Here is a 24,739-nt window from a genome sequence, read left to right as displayed (position 1 = left end):
TGAATGGGTAGAAGGTGAAGAGAGAAAAAAGAAAGAAAAAGAGGAAGGAAGGATGGAGTCTAGGTGGAGTAATATTTATCAAGTTGGAATAATCACAGAAAACTAGAAGATTGGAAAAAATTAAATCTCTTACAAAATGTTGCCTCAAGAGTTTTATACTCCAAAATATTTTTTCAACTATCTGTAGAAGTAGCTTTGGCACTAAGCTGACTGGTTTATTAATGAGATTCATGATCAATCCAGAAGGATGCAAGCATTCTATCTACCAAGGCATGTTTAACAGAAGGCTCAAATGGCAGATGGTCTTTCTGACGACCATATGACCAGAATGGTTGCTATATTAGGTGATGGCTATTTGGATGTATAGATGATGGTCTCTGTTAAGACTGATCACACACAAGTATAACCTGCAAGTGGGTCGCTGCTGTAGGTCTCAGGCATGCTAACTAAAGCCTTTATATCAATATTTTTCATCTCTAATTAAGAAACTTTCTTGGAACTTCTTCCTTTTATCATTATGGAAACTATCAATCCCATATTGGAGTGCACTTTTAGCAGTTTTTGCTTCAAATATTTGTTTCTATTTGAACGTTTGCTTAGGAAGATATTTCTTTCTGCTCTGGCAAAACAGTTTAGCTGGTCCTTGCTGATGAAGCCTGGTGGCCTGTATCCAACCCCTGGAACTCATGTAAAGATTGCAAAAAAGAAAGCATTCCAAGGAATTGTGCCCTCACACCCCCATGTTCCAAGGCATATGCCCCCATCCACCCACTTCATGGATGCTCACAGACAGCAATGAGAATGATGGTGATGAATAAAAATATAAAGAAAACATTTCATTCATACAGTAGCCACTCTCTTTTAGAGAGCCAGTAGTCAAGCTTCTATTTCTTTAGTCATTCATTCATTCATTCATTCATTCATTCATTCCTGAATGATGTCAACAATGATTTAGCTGTACTATTCCCAGGACTTTGGTATCAGTTATCTTGAAGAATACACTAGATGTGAAACAAATTTAGTGTGGTAGTATGTCATGGTTAATTCTGCCATTTCTACGTGGTACACCTAAAGAAGTTTAGTATTTTGCATTAAGGCTCTTGATGACATGTGTGTCTGCTTCGACAGCTCTGTTCCTGCCTGTGCAGTCTGCAGAAGGAATTAAATATATGTATAAAGATTTAACTGCTGTAGCATTTAGTGCAGTGTCATTTATACTTAAAAATATTTAAAACAAATTTAATAAACAATGATAATAGGTTTGCTTAATCTTATATGTTTATGTTTTATAATTTATAAAATATAAGTAGCAGATATTTCATGAGTTCAAGTTAAGCACTGATCTTAGAGAATTTACTTTGTGGTGAAAATATTTATAATGTATTGTTTATTTAATTCAGAAGAAATTGCTGTCCTATATTATATATATGTATATACATTTGCACACTGTTAAAATTATACACACACAACTTTTTGATGACATATGGCAAAGCTCCCAAAGTATGTTCTTCTGAAGGAATGTTTCCACGCATTTGGACAAGTTTTTTTTTTCCGTTCAGAGCCTAAACTTCTTCAGTGAAGATTAGCACGTTGAAATTAACACAAAACCCTTCCAACAAGGAGCTAAGATTTGCTACCCCCAACCTTTACTGACATCACCTTCATTTCCCATTTATTTGCTGTTATCTTGAAACTTCAACTATCAAAATGAACAAACACGCTGTGGTGAGGGCTAGCAGGCTGCTGAGCTGGAAATGAAGGATTATCTGAGTCCTTATAAGGCAGCTTCAAACGATACTAAATATGTGTAATTTCTGCCTGCCAGTGACTCCTCAGTAATGAAAGAAAAGTACCGTCTCAACACTGAGCTATCTCAGAGAGTTAGAAGAAAAAAAATTCTGAGTGGAATCACAAAGTGAAGTACATATTTTTCTATCTGAAGTAATCTTGGAAAGAAAATTCAGAGGCCCCCCTCTCTGTGTGATCTCAGTTTGCTACATAAAACAAAAGTCATTTTTTGTTATCTCTTATATTCTGGAAGAGATAAAATGATTTGAACCCTTAAAGCAGAAATATTTGTTCATAATTTTTATTATAAAAATAAAAGCAAAATATTCTTAATGGAAAATTTAGAAAACCATCTCAAGGTTATTTATGCAGAGTTATCATTTCTTTTTTGTTTGTTTGTTTGTTTTTTGTTTTGTTTTGAGGCAGAGTTTCTGTGTGTAGCCCTGCCTGTCCTATAACTTGTTCTGTAGACCTTGAATTTAAACCTGACCTTAAACTCAGAGATTCGCCTGCCTCTGCCTCCCAAGTGCTGGGATTAAAGTCTTGTACCACCACTGCCTGGCAACCTTTCTTTTTTTAATTCATGAACTGGATGTTCACTATTACATTAAAAAGAGAGAATTTGTGTTTAAATCCTCTGAAAAGCTGAGGCGGCATCAGAATAACCGCATCTTTCCTTTATGTATATGGGGATAATGGTAACGTACAGCATGCTCCTAGACAAGTGTGTGTCTGTATTACGACAAAACTGTGTCTGCTGTCTTCTCCTTGGATGCTGCAGAGCTTGTTTGTCATGGACCAGGAGATTGGAGTGGGTTGACCCCGCCAGTATCAGGATGCTGAGCCACTGACTTGCCTCTCGATCTGTTTTCTCCAGGGCAGATGTCAGTGGATGGATTCATGCGCTACTTGAGCGGGGAAGAAAATGGAGTCGTTTCACCTGAGAAACTGGATTTGAACGAAGACATGTCTCAGCCCCTCTCTCACTATTTCATCAATTCCTCACACAACACCTACCTCACAGGTACGATGCGGTCGGGTTCTAACAGTTAGGCGGCCAGCCCTACCCGATTTTACTCTCTAGTGTCTGTTGTTGGGAAACAAACATTTCCTTTGTCCTGGGCAACGTCTCTGGGGACTGGGGTTGCGGTACCGACTTCCCCAGCTCGAAGCCATCCTCTGTGTATTTGTGAAGCTGCTTCCTCGCCTCTCCACAGTTTGTGTTGTTTTCAAGTCTCCTAGACTGTACCGGCCGGCACCTGATGTTTTCTGACCCATGGGATTTTGTATAAGATTGAGAGTACAGTGAATTTTCAGGCATTTCCAGAAGGAATAAGGTCCAGAGTGCTTGCTTAATGTGTGGGAGGCTTGCTCCATACCCGGCACCGCAAAAAAAAAAAAAAAAAAAAAAGGGGGGGGGGGAGGGCGGAGGAGAAAAAAACTACTTAAAAAAAAGAACTTAATCCAAGACACCACTTACAGTGAGTCTTGTTTTTAATCACATACTAAGGACAAGAATAAAAAAGAAATGTGTGTCTAAATTTTGTACATGTGGATTATCTTTCCGACCTGGAAGTTGTTTTAGTGCCAAATGGCAATCCCTCAGTGTAGAAAACCTTCTAGCATTTGTGTGTATATCCATTACTCCCCCACGTGTCTGCAATAACACAGCGATTAGGCATCAAATGTACTCTCCTTTTCACCACGCTGGAATATTTCACTTTTTATCTGTCCGCATATTATATGAATGTGTGGTTTTCTTTTAAAATCCTGTTCTTTTACCTGCAGCCATCCTGCTTTCTCCTTCCAGTGCTAGGTCGCCTCTATTTACCTTTTTATGGATGACAGAACCTGTTGATCTTTGGAGATGCCTTCCCTTTAGTCCCTGCAGGCTCACCCTGTTCTCTGTCCAGAGAGTAAGACTCCCACCCCCTCATCCCTCCATCCTGCCCCCTGTCCAATCCCCACAACGAGCCCTGGCCCCTTTCTGTTGGAAACAAAGTACTTTAATACAGTGTGGACCCTGTTATTAAACGATGAGGCATCGTTTCCAAACTATTTCAGTGACAAGTTCTATATAAGTCTACAAAAGAAACTTTCTAGTTTTGCTTCTTAGGTCTTGGTTCACAAAAGTATTTCTACTTCTATCTTCCAACTTAAATATTTAACTCTCCAGCTGTGTCCATTAGTAATTTTAGTATGTAACAAATTATGTATAATTACTAACAACCCAAATAATATGCAGTTGCTGGTAATATATTATATTACATTGTAACATCACAAAAACAGTTATGGGAAAATTATTGTCTTGAAATACAATGGAATTTATTGTGTTTTGAAACACAAACAGCACTGAATACAAAGAATATAGTTTAAGATTCCCTTTCATGGTTTATTTTTATAAATTGCACTTCAGCAATGATTTTTCATGCAGATTAATTTCTTGGCAGCCACTAATCTCCTCCTCCCTCAGCATCACTCTGTCCCTGATCATAGAGGAATCAGGTTCCTTTCTGCTAAGGCTGGTGCACAGGTCTCAAGAAGAAAAATCTGAAAACAGAGCTTCTTCTTTGTGTAGCTACACCATTCTCAGGTGTGTACCTGAAGAAATCCAATTCAGCTTTCAAGAGAAGTTCCTGGACATCCATGTGTGTTGGGGCACTGTCCCATGGCCAGGATGTGGGCCCAGCCTCACTAAAACAGTGTATAAACATAATGGAGTACTATTTGACTGTGAAGAAGAACAGAGTGTTTGCCATTCTTCAGGAAAATGAATAGAACTCAAGATCACCAGGAACCATATGCAAAATCCACACTCTAAAAATGCATGCGTGGAGTCAGATGAGGGAGGCACTGTTCTGGGAACTGAAAGGGGACCAGTGGGAGGAGAAGGAGAAAGAGAACAATAGGAGGTGAATGGGGCAAATTGGATCAAAGTACATCACAAGTGCGTGTGAAATTTTCATAAGGAAGCCCATTGTTTTGTATAGTTTTGTAATAAAAACTAGCCAAGATATTTGCATATTGAAATAGAAGGACTCACCTTTCCACCTGTTCTACTAGGCATGCAACCCAGGGCATCTCAAACTAAGTAAATGTTCTAGTAGTAAGCAACATCCCCAGCCTGCTGACTATTTACTGGAAAAAGAGTTCAAGCCGGCATCTTCGCATCTCTGTATCTTATTTACATAATGTGATTTCTGATTATTGCGTCTCACTATTTGGTTTCTAGTAACATCAGTGGACCCGTTTCCAGAAACACAGATTTTAAACCACGAGAGCTGCTAACTGCTGTCGTGATCCTGAGTAGTCTACTTGTTTTTCTTGCTCTGTCTTTTGAGCTGTTATTGTGCTGTGGTCTGCATTACAGAGATTTGAATTAGATCAAATCAATTCTCACCATATTACACTTTCCTAGTTTAAAGTATTCACTTTCCTGTGGGGAAATAGAGAAGAACTCCACATAATCAGTAGGAGAGGGGAAAAGAGGGAAGGGAGGCAATGGAGGGAGGAAGGGAAAGAAGAAAGGGAGGGAGGAAGGGAGGGAGGGAGGATATATTTCTTTTTTTAAGATTTATTTATTTATTAATAATGTATACAGTATTCTGCCTCCATGTATGCCTACAGGCCAGAAGTGGGCACCAGATCTCATTATAGATGGTTGTGAACCACCATGTGGTTGCTGGGAATTGAACTCAAGACCTCTGAAAGAGCAGCCAGTGCTCTTAACCACCAAGCCATCTCTCCAGCCCCGGGAGGATAGATTTCTATAGGCTTTCAAGGTTTTGTTTGAAAAGTCCTTTTTTGACTTATGGGTCAAAACATGCCTTTACTTCATAAGGCTGCTGCTTTATTTACACACAAAGTGAATATAATACTTCTATTTCCCAGAGACCTTTGAATAAATATGACTGTCTCTGTAATAAAAATTCAAACTCTCACAATTCATTTAAACATGCACTAAAATAGAAAATATATATAATCAAAGCTTAATGCAGAATCCAATTAAATTTAAAAATCAATGGCTAAGAAATAAATGAGATTGTAAACATGGATTGCAGCCCCTTGCCTGTCTGCTGTCTTGGATTCTTTTCAGGTGCATAACCATGTCTCAGATCCATTCCTAGAACAAATGGAAACTCCAGAAATCATATTTCATAGGAGCATGCAGTAGCCTAAGGAGGGTTCCACTCACTCACATGAGCCTAAGCAATGCTGGGCTCAAGCAGAGGGCGGCACCAGGGGGGCTGTGTTCTGATTGGAGGAGTTAAGACTGAACGACTCAGGTGACACCAATCTTGGCCACTCTGTCACCACTCTGCCCTTCTTGGAGAATGGTAAGGATTTGTATTTCAGAGTTGCTCTACTCTCAACCCAAACAAGAAGAACTTCAAAACCTGGATTATTTTCTTTTGATTCCCTTCACAGGGACTATAAAAATTAAATATATACAGCCTGAGGAATGAATCTGTTTGGCAATCTCTTATTTGTGTCTTCTCTATCCCTGTTACTGTCCCCCATTAAACATGAAGATGGACCCCAAAGCAAAAATACATCAGATTAAAAATACATATATAGATGAGCTGGTTATTAATGACAACAGTCACTTTGAAGAATTTTAGACAGTCTTGGCAGTCTAACTGTAGTAATTATGTTTAAGTTACTGTCTCTCTCTCTGAGGAATCTATCCAAGTGGCTCAAAGAGGAAAAAAAGCCTCTCTCCAGGAGAAACACTATATAATCGTTTTAACTGGCAACATAGCTGGCTTATAAAATTTCCTGATCTCCAAAAATCTGGAAGATAATGATTCTATATAAAGGCAGTTATGATCTGAATCATTGCCTAATTAATACCCTTATCTCACATAGAACTAAATGCAAGATTTGAAATTTAATGTTGAAAAATATTAGAATTGGTTGTCCCATAATCTGATTCATTAAATTATCTCATTGAAGATCTCAGATCATTATTCTCTTCTCCTATATACTTTCTTGACTGCAGAAAAAGCCTAGCTGTTCCCTTATGAACCAACCACTATTCACCTCAAGCTGAGTGTTACCAACTCCCTTCTTTGATCTCTCTCCCATTTCCTAGACTGTGGCATGTGCAAGCTTTTATCATTTTTGTTTAATTTAAATTATATACAGTCCTAAGAAAATTGAGTGTTGGAATAAACTTAGGAAATAAATAAGCCCTGCTTGAATTTATTTTTAAATGGCAATCTTACATTAATTCCTTTATAAAATGAAGATAAATTCAAAAAGCAAAGGTCCCTGTGGCTGAACATGAATGGATTCCATCTAAGTGACCCAAAGAGTGAGGAATTTATACCTCGTGCAGCAAAACATCAGCTGATAAGGCTTGGCTCGATCAGGAATCCATGAACGTCATCAAGTTCTCAGGTACTCTCCCTGTTTTTTGGGTCTCAGGATTTCAGATTGATCCTGCACCCTAAGCATGGGCTTTCTATAACCAATATCCATACCTACTTCTGTGAAAGTCCCTGATGGATTCCTTTTTATAAGAGTGAAGTTTCTAGAGGTTGCCTAAACCACTCCTGCAGCCCCATTCAGTATTCTTTCCATTATTCTTATCATGTATTGTCAGAATTAAACCATACAGCAGAGGCTACGCTGACTACCTCCGTGGAGTTGCCATGACAGCATGAGAAGATTCTAGATTTATTTTCCAGGGCTGGGAGGAGACCCTTAAGCCTACTGAAACCTAATATAATGTTCTCTTGGAAAGCAGAAAGAGAAGGAGGAGAAAGAAAGTATAGGATTATGATGATAGTTTAAACTGCCTGCTAAACAGGAATCATTATTATTCGTATTTCACTCCCTGTCAGTTGATAATGTTATGGGTGTGCCTTATATTTGTATTCCCAGTAACCAGTACTTCCCACAGAGAGCGTGTTTGGGAATATGTGTGTGTGTGTGTGTGTGTGTGTGTGTGTGTGTGTACACAGACTTGCTGCTGATACTTCTGTCAATGATAAGGCTCAGAGACGAAATTGATTTTCTTAGGAGAGGGAACGGCTTTGCCTTTGTACCTTCAATACTTTCTCATTTAGGCCCCTTAAGATCACTGGAATCTATAATCAAGAGGATGTTGTGTTTTCAGTGGGACAACAGTGAATTCAGTACATTCTTGGTAACCTGGATTGCTCTCCTAGGTGCAGCTGTGAGATCATAGACCCTGAAAGAGCATCACAGAATTGAAAGTTGGCAAAAAAAATAGTACCCATCTCCATTTGTTGAAGGTGACAGTGTTCACAGAAGGAAAACCCCGAGTTGATAGGGGCATCACATTCTGAGAGCATAGCACTTTGAAGGGAAACATCAAAACATTGATAAACATGAAGGTAGACAGCTACTTGCCGGGCTTTAAAGCGTGAGAAATTCTTCAGAAGGTTGGATTAGTAGTGAAGCTGTTAATTCCCAGTTTCTGGTCTTTTCTCTCCATGGGTGCCTCAGTAATCAGAGTCAAGGCTCCAGTGATTGTAACCAGCATTGCCACAAATGACAGGGAGCACTGCGGGCTGACTCAGGGCACTATTATCCATCTATCTGTCTGGAATAGAGCTGCAGCTTGGAGTTCAGTCTGAATTGCAAAGAGGGTTCTTGATCAGGCAGAGATGACATCAAGAAGCAGCTTTAGAAATGCCAAGGCTCAAGTGACACAGGACATAGCCCTAGTCTGTAGCCCCAGTCATATGCAAAAATAATGGGAGAGTGCAGTATTTGAAAGAGGAGTAAGGAATTTCAGGGAAGAAAGTAAACTGAAGACTTTAGGGAGAAAGGGAGAAGAATGGAAATTATAATACAACTAAGAAAGATAATAGGAATTTCAAGACAAGTGACAGTTGGGGATATGGATTTTCCCCAAAATATGCTTTCTTGGCATAAAAATAGAAAGGAGGACCAATGGAACCCAATCAAAGACCCGGATATTAATCCACATACCTATAAACACCTAATTTTTGACAAAGAAGCAAAAAAATATAAAATGAAAACAAATGGTGTTGGTATAACTGGATATCAACATGTAGAAGAATGAAAATAGATCCATATCTACCACCATGCACAAAACTCAAGTCCAAATGGATCAAAGACCTCAACATAAAGCCAGACACACTGAACCTCATAGAAGAGAGAGTGGGAAGTAAACTTGAACCCATTGGCACAGGAGACCACTTCATAAATATAACCCCAGCAACAAAACACTGAGAGAAACAATTAATAAATGGGACCTCCTGAACCTGAAATGCTTCTGTAAAGCAAAGGACACAGTCAACAAGATAAGCGGCAGCCTACAGAATGGGAAAAGACCTTCACCAACCCCACATCAGAGAGAGATCCGATCTCCAAAATATACAAGGAACTCAAGAAATTGGTCGTCAAAAGAACAAATAACCCAATGTAAGAAAAAAAAATGGAGTACAGACCTAAACAGAGAACTCTCAACCGAAGTATCTAAAATGGCTGAATGACACTTAGGAAATGTTCAACATCCTTAGTCATCAGAGAAATGCAAATCAAAGCAACTCTGAGATTCTATCTTATACCTGTAAGAATGGTCAAGATCAAAAACACTGATGACAACTTATGCTGGGGAGGTTGTGGGGGTAAAGGGAACATTCCTACATTGCTGGTGGGAGTGCAAGCAGCTACAGGCCCTTTAAATATCTATATGGCGATTTCTCAGAAAATTAAGAAACAACCTTCCTCAAGACCCAGCAATACCACTTTTGGGTATATACCCGAAGGATGCTCAGTCGTACCACAAGGACGTGTGCTCAACTATGTTCATAGCAGCATTGTTTGTCATAGCCAGAACCTGGAAAAAACCTAAATGCCCCTCGATGGAAAAACAGATAAAGAAAATGTGATACATTTACACAATGGAGTGCTACACAGCAGAAAAAAAATAATGGCATCTTGAAATTTGCAGGCAAATGTTGGAGCTAGAAAACATCATATTGAGTGAGGTAACCAAGACCCAGAAAGACAAATATCATTTGTACTCATTCATAAATGATTTTTAAATATAAAGCAAAGAAAAGCAGCCTACAAATCACAATCCCAGAGAGTGTAGACAACAATGAGGACCCTAAGAGAGACATATATGGATCTAATCTACATGGGAAGTAGTAAAAGACAAGACCACCAGAGTAAATTGGGAGCATGGGGACCATGGGAGAGGGTTGAAGGGGAGGGGAGAGACAGGGAGGGGAGCAAAGAAAAATGTATAGCTCAATAAAATCAATAAAAGAATATGCTTTCTTTGGGACACTTTATTTCTTATAAAAATTGTTCATTTCATGAAGGAGCAAGAGATCTACTTTGGAGGGCATTTGCAGCTGTGGGTGCTGGATGGCAAACACAGTCTTTAATGTTTTCAGATTATTTTCATCTCACAGACCCCACACTTTTCATAAAGTACATTCAATTCCTTCTAACTGCTCTTTGAATGGCAAATGCATTTGTAAGCCAGTTCACAGAAATGTCTCTAAAAGTCCTTTGAATCATTTATGACAGAGCACTCCAGTTTTATTTAGTTACTATTGACATAAAATAGCTTCTCTGCTTTTGAAGGAGACAAGAAAACAGTTTATCATGAACCAGGTATGAGTAACTGAGAAAAAGAGATCCAGGTTACTCTGGATGATATGTTCCACTACAGAAGAGGCTGTGTGAAGTTTAGTAGTTGTCACCAAAGCAAAGGAAAGCATTAATAAGCACAGGTACCGATTTCAAGGTCATTGATGGGAGCATAATGGGGCGGGGTGCAGTAAGGGTCCAGATATCATCTCATGGAATTCTTTGCATTCATGTTGGTGAAGACTGGAGTCTGGAGATACTGGTATCAACTAGTCATCGCCTGTGAGGTCTGATAGGAAAGGCAAGGGAACTGAAACCAGTCCTAAGACTCTTGAGAAGCAGAGGCAGGAAGACTGAAATCAGAGCTACATAGTATGATTCCCCCTTACACACACACACACACACACACACGTACACATGCACACGCACATGCACTCACAGTAAAGGTAATTAGCTACCAATGGACCTAAAATAGCCCATGTTAATTTTAGCTTTTGCCTTATAATGATCCATCTTGCCAGGTCATGGCATGTATCGTCAGCCAAGACCAAGCTCTCTGTAGCATCTTATTGTATCAAAAATGTTGGGGTACTTTACCTAGGGTGGTAAGTGTTACCAGGGTCATCAGGGTCAGTTCTCGGGGTTGTTGGTCTTGTTAATAATGGAATTTAAGAATGGACTCAGAAGAAAGCGTATAAGGACAGATTTATTAGAGTTTAAGTCAACAACAACCTAGCAGTAAGGACAAGCAAGCTGTCAATTTCATCAGCTGCCCTCAAAGAGGAAGATGAAGAAGAAGATGAAGAGAAAAAAATACTCACAGGGAACCACATTTGGGTGAAGGTAGCAAGTGAGATAACTTCTATAACAAAAGAGTAAGCAAGCCCAGCGTGCCCCAGAGAACATGCCCAGGTTTTCCAACTGAGATCAAAAGAAGAAAACAGGAAAGTTACACTTCAGAAAAGTAGGCAGGCTTAAGAAAGTCTTGACAACATAGATAGAAATTGCACACTGTGTCATGGTCTTGGTGCTGTCCGGACACATCTCCCACAACCCCCAGACAACTGTCTTCAGTTTCCTGTGGCTATGGTGAGTTGCTCTGGCACAAACAGTTTAAAGGAGAAAGGGTCCCAGATCAAGGGCACAGTTAATCATAGTAGAGAAATTGGGTGATAGAAATTTGAAGCAGTTGGTCCCATGGCAACAACAATCAGGACAAGAGGAACGAATTCAGAATGCTGCTCAGCTCCCTTTATCCTGGGATCCCAGCCTGGAGATGATGTTGTATTAGTCAGGATTCTTTAAAGTAACAAAACTTATAGTGGAAAAATGTGTGTGTGTGTGTGTGTGTGTGTGTGTGTATACATACATGTGTGTCTATAGAGGACTTCTAGAGCAGCTCAGCCTATGGGCATGTCTATAGGAGACTGTCTAAACATTCAAATATATATATATTTACAGGCTGTGGTCCAGCCAACCCAATGACTGCCTATGACAGAAGGTCCAAGAATCCAATAGTTGTTCAGTTTACACATCTGGATATGTCAGCTGATCTTCAGTATACACCAGAACCCCAACGAAATAGGCTCTAATGCCAATGAAGGAATGTACTCTAAAAAGGTCAGGGGGAGTGGCTGGCAAAGAGAGAGAACTTCCCTCTTCCATGTACTTATATAGGCTTCAGCAAAAGGTGTGGCTCAGATTAGAGGTAGATCTTACTACCTCAAAAGATCTGGATTAAAGATGTGTCTTCCACCTCAAAGATCCAGATTAGAAGTGAGTCTTCCCACTCCAAATGATTCAATTAAGTACAGGTGTGCCCAGCCACTTTGGGGTTTTAATTAATTCCAGATGTAGTCAGGTTGACAACCAAAATGGCCATCACAGATGCTATGCACAGTAGGACAGTAGGTGGGTCTTCTCACCTCAGTTAACAGAATGAAGATAATCCCCACAGTCGTGCCCAGGGGTCCATCCCCCAGGTGAGCCTAGAGTTTATAAAGTTGGCAGTGAACCCTAGCCATCACAATAGCAGTACATTACAGACCTGCTCTGTTCTTCTATACGAATGCTGTTTTGTCCAGGAACAAACCTTTGGATGATTGAATCTTCCGATTTTTTCAGTTCTTCACTTCCCATAGTTCAGAAGTTTAGGAAGAACAACTGTGTTAATTTTCACTCCTGCCACCCTTCTCCTTTATGCAGCCATCCTAGGGACAGTTTTGCAGTGACAATAAACTTTGAGGCAATCATAAATGGTAAATTGATTATCCAGCATCAAGAGTTTTTCAGGTTCTTCTGTCAGCATTTTCTTTTTGTCTTTGCAAAAAGACATTTGTGTGTTTAAATGCCCTAATTTTTCTAGGAAAGAAAAGTGATTATGCAAATGTACTTAACCAGCCTTTCAGCGCCTTCGCTAGGGCTGTATTGCACTAAGGAGCACCGTCTTTTGTTATGCTGATGGCCGGGTATTGTGCCATGCATATAAAATAAAATTAAGCCAGTTGGCCTAATCCCATTTTCTTTCCCTTGTGTGTCTCCACAGGGCAGATGTTGTCCATTTCAAAGTCATTTTGGCAGTTTTTATCCACAAGTCATCTTTCAATTGGCTATAAAAAAAAGATCCAAAAAAGCAAAGGAGAGAAAACATGTCTGCACACCCACTGTTAAGGAGGGAGAGGTAGGAGGGATTTTAATTTGAGGCTATCCTAGACTATAAGGCAAGACTGTGGCTCCAAATAAATATAAATAATAAATAAAACATAAGTTTGTGATGTATTGATCAAAGAAACTTCAATTTGTCTGTTTGATAAAAGACTTGTTTCCAAAATGTATCTATTATTAATCTTTTATAAACAATTTTATCAAGAACTTGGTGGCTGCCAGGACTAGAAAGATGGTTCTAAGGTTAAGAACACTTACTTGTCTTATAGAGGACCGGGTTCAGGTCCCAGCACATGCATGGCAACTCATAATCCACCGCCATAACTCTAGTTCCGGGGGTTTGATACCCCACCTTCTACCCTCTGCAGCTTCACTGCTTGTGGTGCAATGCATACACATCAATATTAAATAAATGGATAAATAAGTACCTTTCAGATTAGTGACTTTCTTTCACTTCTTAAGAGGAAAAAGAAATACTTGTCCATCTATCCATTGTCCATCAGTGCCATACCTTTATCATAATTTCATAACTTTGTGACAGAGATCTCACTCAGGCTTCCTGTCATGAGTCTCTTTCCTCAGAAACACAGTCATGTTTGTGTTTCCCACAGGGCCCAAAACTCTTGAATCACAATCAGTTCGCAAGCGACATCAGTTTTGTTGGCTGCAACTTGCCAAGTAGTCTGAATTTGCTGTGATGGCTGGACACTGACTATCAGCACGCCTTTATTCCAGCCTTGACTACTGATCCTGGCTCTCAGGTCACATACTACGCTTTCCACAGTAAATCTATCTGTGCATGTGAGCATATGGAGGTTATAGAATGGCCACATGGGCGTGAAGAGGCCTCAGTAGAGTCCAAGGCATTCCGAAGCAGGAGGCTGATAGAAATGCAAAGAGAGTCTATATGGGAGTTAGGTAGCAAACCCTGTTGGAGGTGTGCTGGAGGTGCTGATGTAGAGTCAAGCACAGAGTCAGAGGGAACCCAGGTTAGTCAAGCTGCACAGGTGAGATGCAGAGCCATGGAGGCCATAGTGATAAAGCACAGGACCCAGTCCATATGAATGGGCAGATGGCAAGTCAGATAGGCTGCCTTAGCCATGGAGACTGAGCAAAGCTGAAGCCCCCTGAGAGAGTTGTGTGTTCTCTGCCAGTCTGTTCCTGGAGCATACACCAAGTCAGGTCAGCAGGGTCTATAGGCAAAATATTCTGTCCCACCAGCCAGCTCCCAAATAACCACACAGCGACTTATTATTAATTATAAAAGCTTGGCTGATAGATTAGACTTGTTTCTGTCTAGCTTTTATAATTTAAATTAACCCATTTCTATTTGTGTGCTGCCATGTGACTCATGGCTGGTTACCTCATCTTGTATGCATCCTGATTCCTCTGCATCCAACTGGAGATTTTGCCCTTCTTCATCCCAGTGCTCTCTCCCTGTCCCGCAAGTACCGCCTAACCTCTTCCTTCCTAGGTATTGGCCATTGAGCTCTTTATTAAACCAATGAGAGCAACACATCTTCACAGTCTTCAAAAAGATTGTTTCACATCTAGGGTTACTGTCATCATGGTGTTAGGTGTCCTCCTTTTGATGAGGCCCAAGCCTTGTGTTCTTTTCTCAGTCTTGTGTGTCCAAATAATCCTGGTATCTGGTTTTACTCTTATAGATTTGATACATACATCTGCTTATGGGTCCCGATTCATGTTAATAAACTCATAGGGCAGCACCCTTTTCTCAGTCAAGAATAACCTTTATATTATGCTCTGCTTCATGAAGTTGGACACATGGTGGTAGCCACGTGCCAGTCAAGATACAGACACATTCTTCCTCTGTGTCTATACTCAAACTGGAGTCAAAGGCTGTTTGTAATTGGAGTCTTTCAGAACAAGACAACCTGAAGCCAATGTTTTATACAGTATGCAGTAAGCATAGAATGGAACACAGTCTGATCTCACAAGTTCCCCTCGGGTCTCCAAACCAGGTGACCTTTGTCAAAAGAATTCTGACAAGAAAGACACTCAGAAAACAATATGGAAGGTGGGTGGAGTTTATTACAAGGTGAAGAAGAAAGGGCAGAAGGAAGCACTCTCCTGCAGGGAAGGAGTAGTTAGTCAGACTGACCCAGGTACCAATCTCCATTTTTAGGTATATTTGGTATTGCTTTCTAAAATCTCTGGAAGAAACATCTTGCCTTGGGGGTGTTTTCTGTCCAGGTGATTGACATGGCCACTTGGGTTCATTCTGAAGGGAGAGACTAGGTATGTCTTTCTTCTGGAAAGCCTCTGACCACATAGTAATCCTATGATAATTTGGGCGGTTCAGAAAGTTTTATCTCCACCCAGGGCCAAATATATGATTAATAATTAATTCTTTTGACCAAAACAAAGGGGGGGAATCACATACTAGAGCAGACTTTAAAAAAAACTAAAAAAAGGAAAAACAAAAAGTACACCTATACAAATAATAGCCATATTTTACTAGGAGGAAATAGCCCCGCCTCAAAGTGAATTCACAAAGCCTGCTACCCCCTCCTTCCTCCTTTTGTCCAACCTGTAGTTATTATTTAATGTGGTATTTTAAAGTGTCGAGGGGCATTTGTGACGTTTTCTCCTTCTTCTACATGTTATTTCAAATCCAGAGGGGATTTGTTGTCATACTTCCCCTCCCTCAGGATCAATTGTGTTTAACAAAGACATGGAAGGTCGCATTCAAAACTAATTACAAGGACGCTGGTGGAGACTGCTCACTCCCATCTAGCTACGCAGCAGCTTCACGAGGTTCCTTTGGCTCTGCTCACAAATATCAATTTTATCAAGTTTCCCTAGTATTCTTTTTGTTGCTTGCACTGTTGGTGTTGGCTACACACAACACAATCGTTGGTGCATCCTGTGTTTCTTCTACGACCTTCGTATTTTTAGCTCTCACGTTTAGGACTTCATCAATTTTGCATTAATTTATCCTATGTGGTGTGAAATAGGGATCCAGTTTGTTTGTTTGTGTTAGCATGTGACTGTTCTATTGCCCCAGGTCAACTCATTGAACACACTGATGTTTCTGTACGGAGTTTTACTGGCTACATTGTTGAAAGTCAGTGAGCGATGAACTGCAGGTTTATTTCTAAGCGTTCATTTCTTTCGTATTCACCCGTGTACTCTTCCTATAATGTTGTCATGCTGTCTTGATTACTACAACTTGGTAGTGAGTTCTAAAATTGGAAAGTGTGATTTTTCCAACTTCGTTTATATTTTTCAAAATTATGTTGGCTAATTAAGCCCCCCTCCACCAATATTTCTATGTGATGTTTGGGTCAGAATATCAATTTCTGCAGCCATATTTCTGTTGGATTTAAACTATGAATTAAAACTGTACACCAGTTTGGGGATACTGCCATCTTCACTTACTAAGTATCTTCCATGAACAACACTGTGTATCTATGTATTCCCCATGGAAACTTGGGTAACTCAACTGTTCTGTGCCCCTTTCATTATCTGGAGTGGATTCTGTTTCTTATAAAATAGTTATATCAGACAGTTGATTTCTTTCAAGACTAACTGTTGACTATAAAGGTCTGTAGTTGGCTCCCACTAAGCAGATAATCAGTATGTGTCATTGTTACTATTACAACACCTTTTCCTCTCCTCTCCTGTCCTCTCTTCTCCTCCCAACCCACACTAGGGAGCCCTGATGCCACCCCGGTGACTCCAGTGCTTTGTTCTCCAAAAGAGCTTTTGACGAAGCCCGCATCCCATACTTTACTTGATTCAAAGAATTCTGGTGTTTGTTTTGCAGCTGGCCAGTTGGCTGGGAACTCCTCTGTAGAGATGTATCGCCAGGTGCTTCTGTCTGGATGTCGCTGCGTGGAGCTGGACTGCTGGAAGGGAAGGACCGCAGAGGAAGAGCCCGTCATCACCCATGGATTCACCATGACAACAGAAATATCCTTCAAGGTAGAGTGAACCAAGTTTCCAAAAGGCAGCTTGGAGACCTGGCCCTATGGGAGAGGGGGGTAAAGCTTTCTCAGATAATATTTGGGTATTCCAATGACGTTCACAGGCTGAGAATGATCTCCATGTTTGAATTCAGAAGCCAAATTTATCCTACCAACCAAATTATAAAGTTACTGACTTAGGAAAGGAAATATAAAATAAATATCCAAAATATCCCCAAATCCAAACTTTTTGTACACAATATTTGTGATAAACCTTCCGGTTTCAAAGGATTTGGGATTTCAGAGTTTTAGAGTCAAAATGAGCAGCGTGTAAGTGTCCTAATCTATGATGCTAGGATTAAAACTGGGTGTCGGTCAGCTAGAAACCTCTGACGGTGAGTGACTAGTAATAAGAGTATTTATTTATTTATTTATTTATTTATTTATGGTCTTTTGAGAGAGGGTTTCTCTGTAGCTTTGAGGCCTGTCCTGGAACTAGCTCTTGTAGACCAGTCTGGCATCAGACTCAGAGATCCACCTGCCTCTGCCTCCCAAGTGCTGGAATTAAAGGCATGCACCACCACCACCTGGCTAATAGTGTTTTTTGTTTGTTTGTTTGTTGTTTGTTTGTTTGTTTTTGCTCATGAATGGAGCAGGTTTATGTCATGGGAAACTGTAGTGTCTTGGTGAATATTTGTTATGGAGAGCTGACAGTACATATAGTACATATTTTGATTGGGTGATTTGGAACAGGCTTTGAAGGAAGCTGGGTCTGCCCTGTGGTAGACTGGCTGTTGTTGGAAGCAGAAATAATCCTATGTTTGTGTCTTTGTAAGTCATGTTGTCTGTGCTGACATGGGGTTCTCACCACTTCGGAGGAAAATCAAGCAAGAGGAACTGGAGAGTAAAAATTGTGTTTCTAGGCGAGGTGTGTACCTGGGTTACCAGTGTCTCTAGGCAAGGCCCTGGGACCTGAGTTACCTGTGTTTCTAGACATGGCCCTGGGACCTGGGTTACCTGTGTCTCTAGGATTATCCCTGAGACCTGGGTTACCAGTGTCTCTAGGCATGGCCCTGGGACCTGGGTTACCTGTGTCTCTAGGATTATCCCTGGGACCTGGGTTACCAGTGTCTCTAGGCATGGCTCTGTGACCAGGGTTACCTGCGTCTCTGGTCAGAAGCAGTTCAAGTATAAGCTCTTCCCTAATTAGACAAAAGTATGCAGCACCAGTGTGTGGGTCACTGAGATGATGGGGGCCAGGTCACTGAAAATGAGAAGGGAATGTTACATATGGAGTTAATGAAACATCAGTATCACTGGAAATGAACACAAAGCCTTGGATCAAAAAGACAGTGAACCACACTTTCTTAGTCTTTTCTGTGCCGTGGAAGACTCGAGGAAAGGTAGAAAGGGGTTCAGCTATCTTGGGGAAAGTGGAATTTTTTTTTAAAGTAGATTGAAATGTAGGGAAATTAGTCTTAACCCTGGGTACTTTGGATACAGCTAAATAAAACATGTGGAATAGCAAACAAGAGACAGGGTTTTCAGGCCAGGCCAAATTCTAGTCAGAGAAATGAATTTTTCTGGTCTAAGCTACTGTGCTGGGCACTAACAGTGTGTTCTGTGCTATCAATGTCATTACCAATGTGTGTAGGATGCGTTCTCTGTGGAATATGTTATTGTTGTTTTAAAGACAGGATCTGTGCAGCCTAAACGGGTCTTGAACCCCAGCTTGTGCCTCTGCTTGTGTCTCTAGAATGTAGCATTCCAGACACGTGCCTGCCCACCCAATAAGTTAGCCTCTGTTTAATTCCAGTCTCATGTAATTGGGCTCAGAAAGAAAAAGTGGGGCCCAGAGCCAAAGAGAAGAGGCTGGGAATAGCCACCATGCCAGAGCTTCCTCCAAGCAGTGATGGTGGAGAGGGTCCTAGCCTTGGGAGTAGTAGGGATGACCTCTCACTACTCTTGAGCTGCTGGAAGACTCACCCACCACCCTATATATGCCCACTTCTACCCCTGAAAGTCCCTTGTGAGCTGTAATACTCTTTTCTTAAAGTTTAATCTACAAAATGTTTTGAGATCCTGGGAACAGAATAAACATCTAGCTCATTCTATGGCTTATTTCTTTTGACCAGAGCCTTGGCTTCCCAGCCTTAGCTGCCGGGTTCACTTGGAGTGACTGACTCTTCCTGTGCTCTTGACCTATGAGTGGTTCTTCAGTCACACCTGTGAGCTCCTGGTCTCTGCTGAGTGTCCCTGCCTGAACTCCTGCAGCCAGCTTCTCGGCCATGTCCAAATACTGTCAGTTTTAGAGGCTTAAGGGTATCAGCCAGCCCAGAGGACTATATCCCTTGGCCTGCTGGTGGATAGGGTAACCAGGGTGGTCAGAGGGCCCAGGTAGACTCTCCAGACCCCAACCCCTATGCTCTTGCTCGTGCCATTTGGGAAGACATGGACGTGGGGGCTGGGGTGGGTAGTGGAAATGCTAACCTAAATTGTAGAAAAGTTCAATAGCAGAATTTTTTTTTCTCCAGGAGCCAGGTGAGGAAGGTGCTGAGGATGTCAGATGCAGGCTCTTGACTAAGAGCCCCTCAAGTGCAGTGGAGGACCCATGTGAATGGCTCCTAAGTCTGGTGCTTAGAGACCCCTCTTCCCTCACACAAATCCAGTCCCTGCTCTGCGCTATTGTAGTGTGCACTCCCAGAGCCCATGAGTAAGACAACTTTGTAATGGTGAGATTAGGAACAAGGGATAGGGCCTTCCGCTCTCCATTGTCTCCTCCTCAAATTGATCCTTGCCACTTAACTGTGTCATTCACTCAACTCGCGCTATAACAAGGACTTTATGCACCTCTTGCTGTTCTCTGACCCTATCGGGCAGGCTGTGTCACCGCACAGGTTGTACTGAAGTTCTTGGCTTACTTCTTTGAAGTGCTCTCAAATGTCACTCCAGTAAATGACTTCTAGGGCATCTCTATTTCATACTACTGCTAGGGGTGACCCCATACCATTCAGAATGAAATTCTCTTACCCCCCCACTCTGTATTTTTAAATTTCCATGTGGTATCCAGTCATCTTGTGACAATCTGCTTAACTTCCTCATTGCGTCTCTTGTTTACATAATCCCCTCAAAGGCAGGGTCCTTCATTCCATGAGCCGAGCCCATCTCCCTACAGTGCATTGAATTAAACTTGACACAGAGGTGGTGATCAATAAAGATCTGGAGTTCTGCCATCCTAGACCAATCAAAGGGCAGCCTCCCGTTCATGCCCTTCACCTTTCCTCTGTCCATTATGTAAGTGAATTCTGCCTCTCCACTGTCTCATGTGAAATTCCACGGACAGCATGTTGGTGGGCAGCGAACGCCCCTTCCACTGTTTCCTGTGCCTTTGGAACTGACTTCCCCAGTGTGACTGGACTGCACCTGACAGTTCAGTGCACACCACAGTAGCATACGTGCAAAGCTTGTCACTTGGGTGTCAGGGCGTTTATCTGCCCTGAGTTTGTGTTCCTGAGCACTGCCACGTGCTGGAGCTCACGCAGCAAGGGTCCCCGTTGATATATGATACCTGCTTACCGTATGGACAAAAATAACATGCTCCCTCTAGGGAGAGGGAGGACGCTGTACGTTAGCGTCTTTCTGCCATCCTTGGAGTTGTGACCCCTGGCTCTACTTATTCTCCCCCACATCTTTGTTCCTGTTTTTATGCCACCTGTCTTGGTCTTTCTGATGGCTGTCCTCGAAATTCACCTTTCTGTCTCCCTCTCCCCATGCACACTCTGCCTCTGTCCTCTTTATATAGGACGGGCACCACACTTCCCACTCCATCCCAGGACTTCTCTCCCCTCAGGCAGCTACATTTGACCAGCCATTATATGGAACAGGATGGAGAAAGGCACGTGATGGAAATGGATGAAATGGTCAACCCAAGCACTTCTAAAAATAAGGCTTCATTTTCGGAAATAATTTAGGGTATAATTTTATATGGCTCCACAAACGTCCACCTATCTAAATTCCCACTGCTCCTGTCTGTCAAGGGCAAAGGCAGCCAAGGGAAGTTTTCCCAGTTGAAGTTAGTCATTGATCCGTGTGTTCAGTAGGTGTGGTAGTTTCAAAGAAAATGACCCCCAAAAGGAATGGCGCTATTGGGGCCGTGTGGCTTTGTTGGAGTAGGTGTGGTCTTGTTGAAGGAACTGTGTCACTGTGGAGGTGGGCTCTGAGCTCTCACATATGCTCAAGCCACACCCAGTGAGACACCCTACTTCTTGTTGCCTACATAGTCTTGGAGGAATAGGAAGCAATGGTACAGGAAAGGTCTTTAACACCCATGCCACTAATGTAGCATGTATGAAAGAACAAAGCTTAAAAGACATTGCTAGTTTTCTGACCCTTACAAAATATTTTGAAACATTAAAAAAGAACAAAAGTCCCCTTAAGAGGACTTAGAGAGTTTTCAGTTGTGACCAACTTAAAATATTAGACAAAATTCAGTAAAGTCATGTTTGCTATGAACATTTGAAAGAGTGTTTTAAGCAGTAGTTAAAGGTATTGTAGAGTTGGAGGAGAACTGGGCAGAAAGAGGAGAGAGGAAGATGGGTGAGAAAGGGAATGCAGATGTTAGGGTGCTGCTCGCCAGCTGACTGTCGTGCTAACAATGGTCTCCAGGACCAGCTCTGGCTCTGCTGGCTGCAAGATCTTGAAAAATCTTCCCATCAGTTCAAGCCTCCTTCCTTCTCAGCAAACAGGTGGTAGGAATACACTCCTCCTGGGCTCACTGTAAACATAAATGCAGGTCATGACCTGCCCAGCACGCGGGGAGAACCCTGCAGATGTGAGTCACTGGCATCTTAACTAGAATGCAGAAAGCCCAACTTGCATTTTCTCATTGCAAAGATACAGGTTGTTGTGTATGGAATAAGAATCCATGGGGATTCTTATTCACCCAGACTGAAGGCTGAGAGTAGAATTAAATCCCCTGTAAGACTGGTGAGGGAAGTTTCAGTGTCCTGTCTGCTTGGCCCATGCCTACTAAGAAGGTGCCGGAATCCCATGCCTGTGTGATAGCCAGCACCAGCCTGACTTGGTTGAGAGCCTGTTTGCATCCACAGCCTGTGTGCAAATGTATGACATAAAAAATGTTACCTCCTGACATCACTTGCTTTTTATAGTGCGCTTATTTTGATGGACTCAGCTGTGATCAAAAGTTAAATTGATTATGTATGAAAGGCAATCTGTGAGTTCACTTCCAAGAAAGAGTAAGCGTGGTCCTTGCTCTGTGCAAGCGCATCATTCTTAGAAGATATATGCAAATGCAGCCCAGAATTAGAGTGCCTCATTTATACTCTGGGGCAAAGGAAGTGGCTTAATGGTGTGTTTATAAAGAAAGCTTTGCACCACACAGGAAAGGGAGAGGAGTCCATGGGAAAGGCTTCAGTGTGCAGAATGGGAGCAGAAGTTACAACTGGACAGGAGAAGGTGCAAAGAGTCAATGTAAATAAACGCAGTGTATGAGAGTGTGATGTTTGAATAGTATGGATGGTGGAACACTTAGTAAAGAAGGGGCTGGACAGATGGCTCAGTGGTTATAAGCATTGATTGTTCCTCCAGAGGATGTGGGCTTGATTCCTAGAGCCCACAGGATAGATTACAAGCGTCTGTAACTCCAGTTCCAGAGGATCTGCTACCCTCTTCTGTCCTCTATGGGCACTACATGCACATGGTATGCAGGCATACACGCAAAAATTTTAACACACATAAAATAAAAAAAAAAGATCTTATAAATAAATAAGTAAATGAGATGGTATGTCAATATCAGTTAAGTAAAAAGAAGCACTTTGGAAAAATAGTGTTCAAATGCCCAGTGGTGAATATGCTTTGCAATCTGATCTTTTGTTCTTCACTGTATACAGTTTATAATGAAAATTAATTTGGAAACCTGTGAGAGACTATGAGTGAGTCCATATTATTCAACTCAGGTTTTCTTCTTTCAAGTCGATTCCTAGAAGAATGCACCCATCCAACAATTGATCACAAGTTAATTCAATTGTGGTACCTCCATCTTTCTAGAATTTTGTGTAGTAACTGAAGCTTATGACATATAATCTATTTTCATTGTTGGGTGTAGAACCTAGGGTTTCGAGTACCCTACCACTGAACTCCAACTCCAGCCTTGACATAAACATTTAAAACAAGTATAAAAGGAAAAGTGAAGTACTGCTACATGTTACAACACACATGACCTTTGAAAACACACCATCTGAAAAGTGTCCAACCCCCAAAGCCGTGCATTCCACTGTTGCATGTTTTTGAAATGTTTGGGAGAGCAGAACGAAGACGACATAAGGATTCAGGTTACAGAGCCGCTGCCGAGAGTGTGAGCGTGAGGTAGGGCTTGGGGAAAGCAGGCAACTGCCAGCGGGGCTGTAGTTGGGGAGGACGAAAGAATGGAGGTAGACTCTGCTGGTATTTACGCACTTGGGATGCTTTAGACACTGTTGTCATGAACACAAGGCCTGTCTCCATTTGCTTGCTGTTTGTTTGATTTTGACGCAGACAATCAAAACCAGGATCTTGCCAACTCCAGGCAGATACCCTGCCAGCAGGCTATACTCCTATCCTTTACTTTATCTCTTAATAACAATATTTATAAAAATATAGATTATCAAAACAAAGTCATCCAAGTACATGAAAAGACAGACCAGAAGCAAATATAACCAAGTGCTAGTAGCAGTTTAGTTCAGAAAGTAAATTTATGGATAAAAATTTTTGCCTTATCGTATTATAAATTTTTTTCCTGACATGACTAAATAATGGTTTCATTACAAAATGTGGGAGCTACAATCAGCAGATAGAAATACTTTCCCCACCTGCTCCTCCACCAACGCCCACACTTTTTTTCTTTTATAAGCATACAGTACCAAAATCCAGAGCTACAGAGCCTATTCTAGCCATTCCAAGCCATTTGATATAATTCTACATTCTTTTTTTTTAAAAAAAAGGACAGCTATTTGAGCTGGGCGTGTGGGTCAGTAGTAGAGCACTTGCCTACTACTATTCATGAGGGCCTGGTTTTAACCCCAGAACTGCTATAAACAAACAGCAACAGGAACAAACCAGACACACACAAAGACTGAAACAAACACCCCTCCGCACCGTGCTAATGGATTTAACTCCAAGAAAAAAAATGCACACACATTGCTCAGTGTTGAATATATATGTATGTTCTTCTCGTAGGAAGTCATAGAAGCCATCGCAGAGTGTGCGTTCAAGACGTCACCTTTCCCCATCCTCCTGTCCTTTGAGAACCACGTGGATTCGTAAGTATCTGGAGGGTTCCGTGAGCACTCTTCTTCCCTAACGAGGCCTCATTAGCAATTTCCCACCCGAGGTCGAATACTTTGCTCTCATCGGTGGTGTCTTTCAATGGTCTTGCGCAGTACGTGGCAAGCTCTCATCTGCCAAGGAAGAACTGTTGTTTTAAATCTTAGGAGCTCTGAGGTAGCTTCTGGGCTTGTGGGGTCTATTTTCATGCCATAGGACGATTCGGTTTTGAGGACTTCGCTTTACAGTGTGGTAGAGTACATTGTCTTTGCGCTGATGGTCTGTTACTGACTTGGAATGCAGTGGGCCATTCTTTTTTTTTTTTTTTATTGTAGACCAGGCTGGCCTCGAACTCACAGAGATCTGCCGGCACTGCCTCCCTAGTGCTGGGATTATAGGCGTGCGCCACCACCGCACAGAGATTCTTAAAGCCT

The 24,739-nt window shown here is 41.6% G+C and overlaps 1 protein-coding gene across 3 annotated transcripts in view; it reads left to right on the top strand.

The window, feature by feature from the left end:
* Nucleotides 1-24,739, top strand: part of Plcb1 (phospholipase C beta 1) — a 675,841-nt gene that overhangs the window by 495,502 nt on the left and 155,600 nt on the right. For all 3 annotated transcript variants that reach the window (XM_038329997.2, XM_038329999.1, XM_038329998.2), the window contains 3 exons: nt 2,666-2,812; nt 16,847-17,004; nt 24,219-24,301. In XM_038329997.2, the coding sequence (XP_038185925.1) occupies nt 2,666-2,812; nt 16,847-17,004; nt 24,219-24,301 (388 nt within the window). The remainder of the gene's footprint in view (nt 1-2,665; nt 2,813-16,846; nt 17,005-24,218; nt 24,302-24,739) is intronic.

Source organism: Arvicola amphibius, chromosome 5 (genome assembly GCF_903992535.2).
Source record: "Arvicola amphibius chromosome 5, mArvAmp1.2, whole genome shotgun sequence".
Taxonomy (NCBI): domain Eukaryota; kingdom Metazoa; phylum Chordata; class Mammalia; order Rodentia; family Cricetidae; genus Arvicola; species Arvicola amphibius.
Note: the sequence above shows the minus strand (reverse complement) of the source record. Positions and strands in the feature narration are given on the sequence as shown.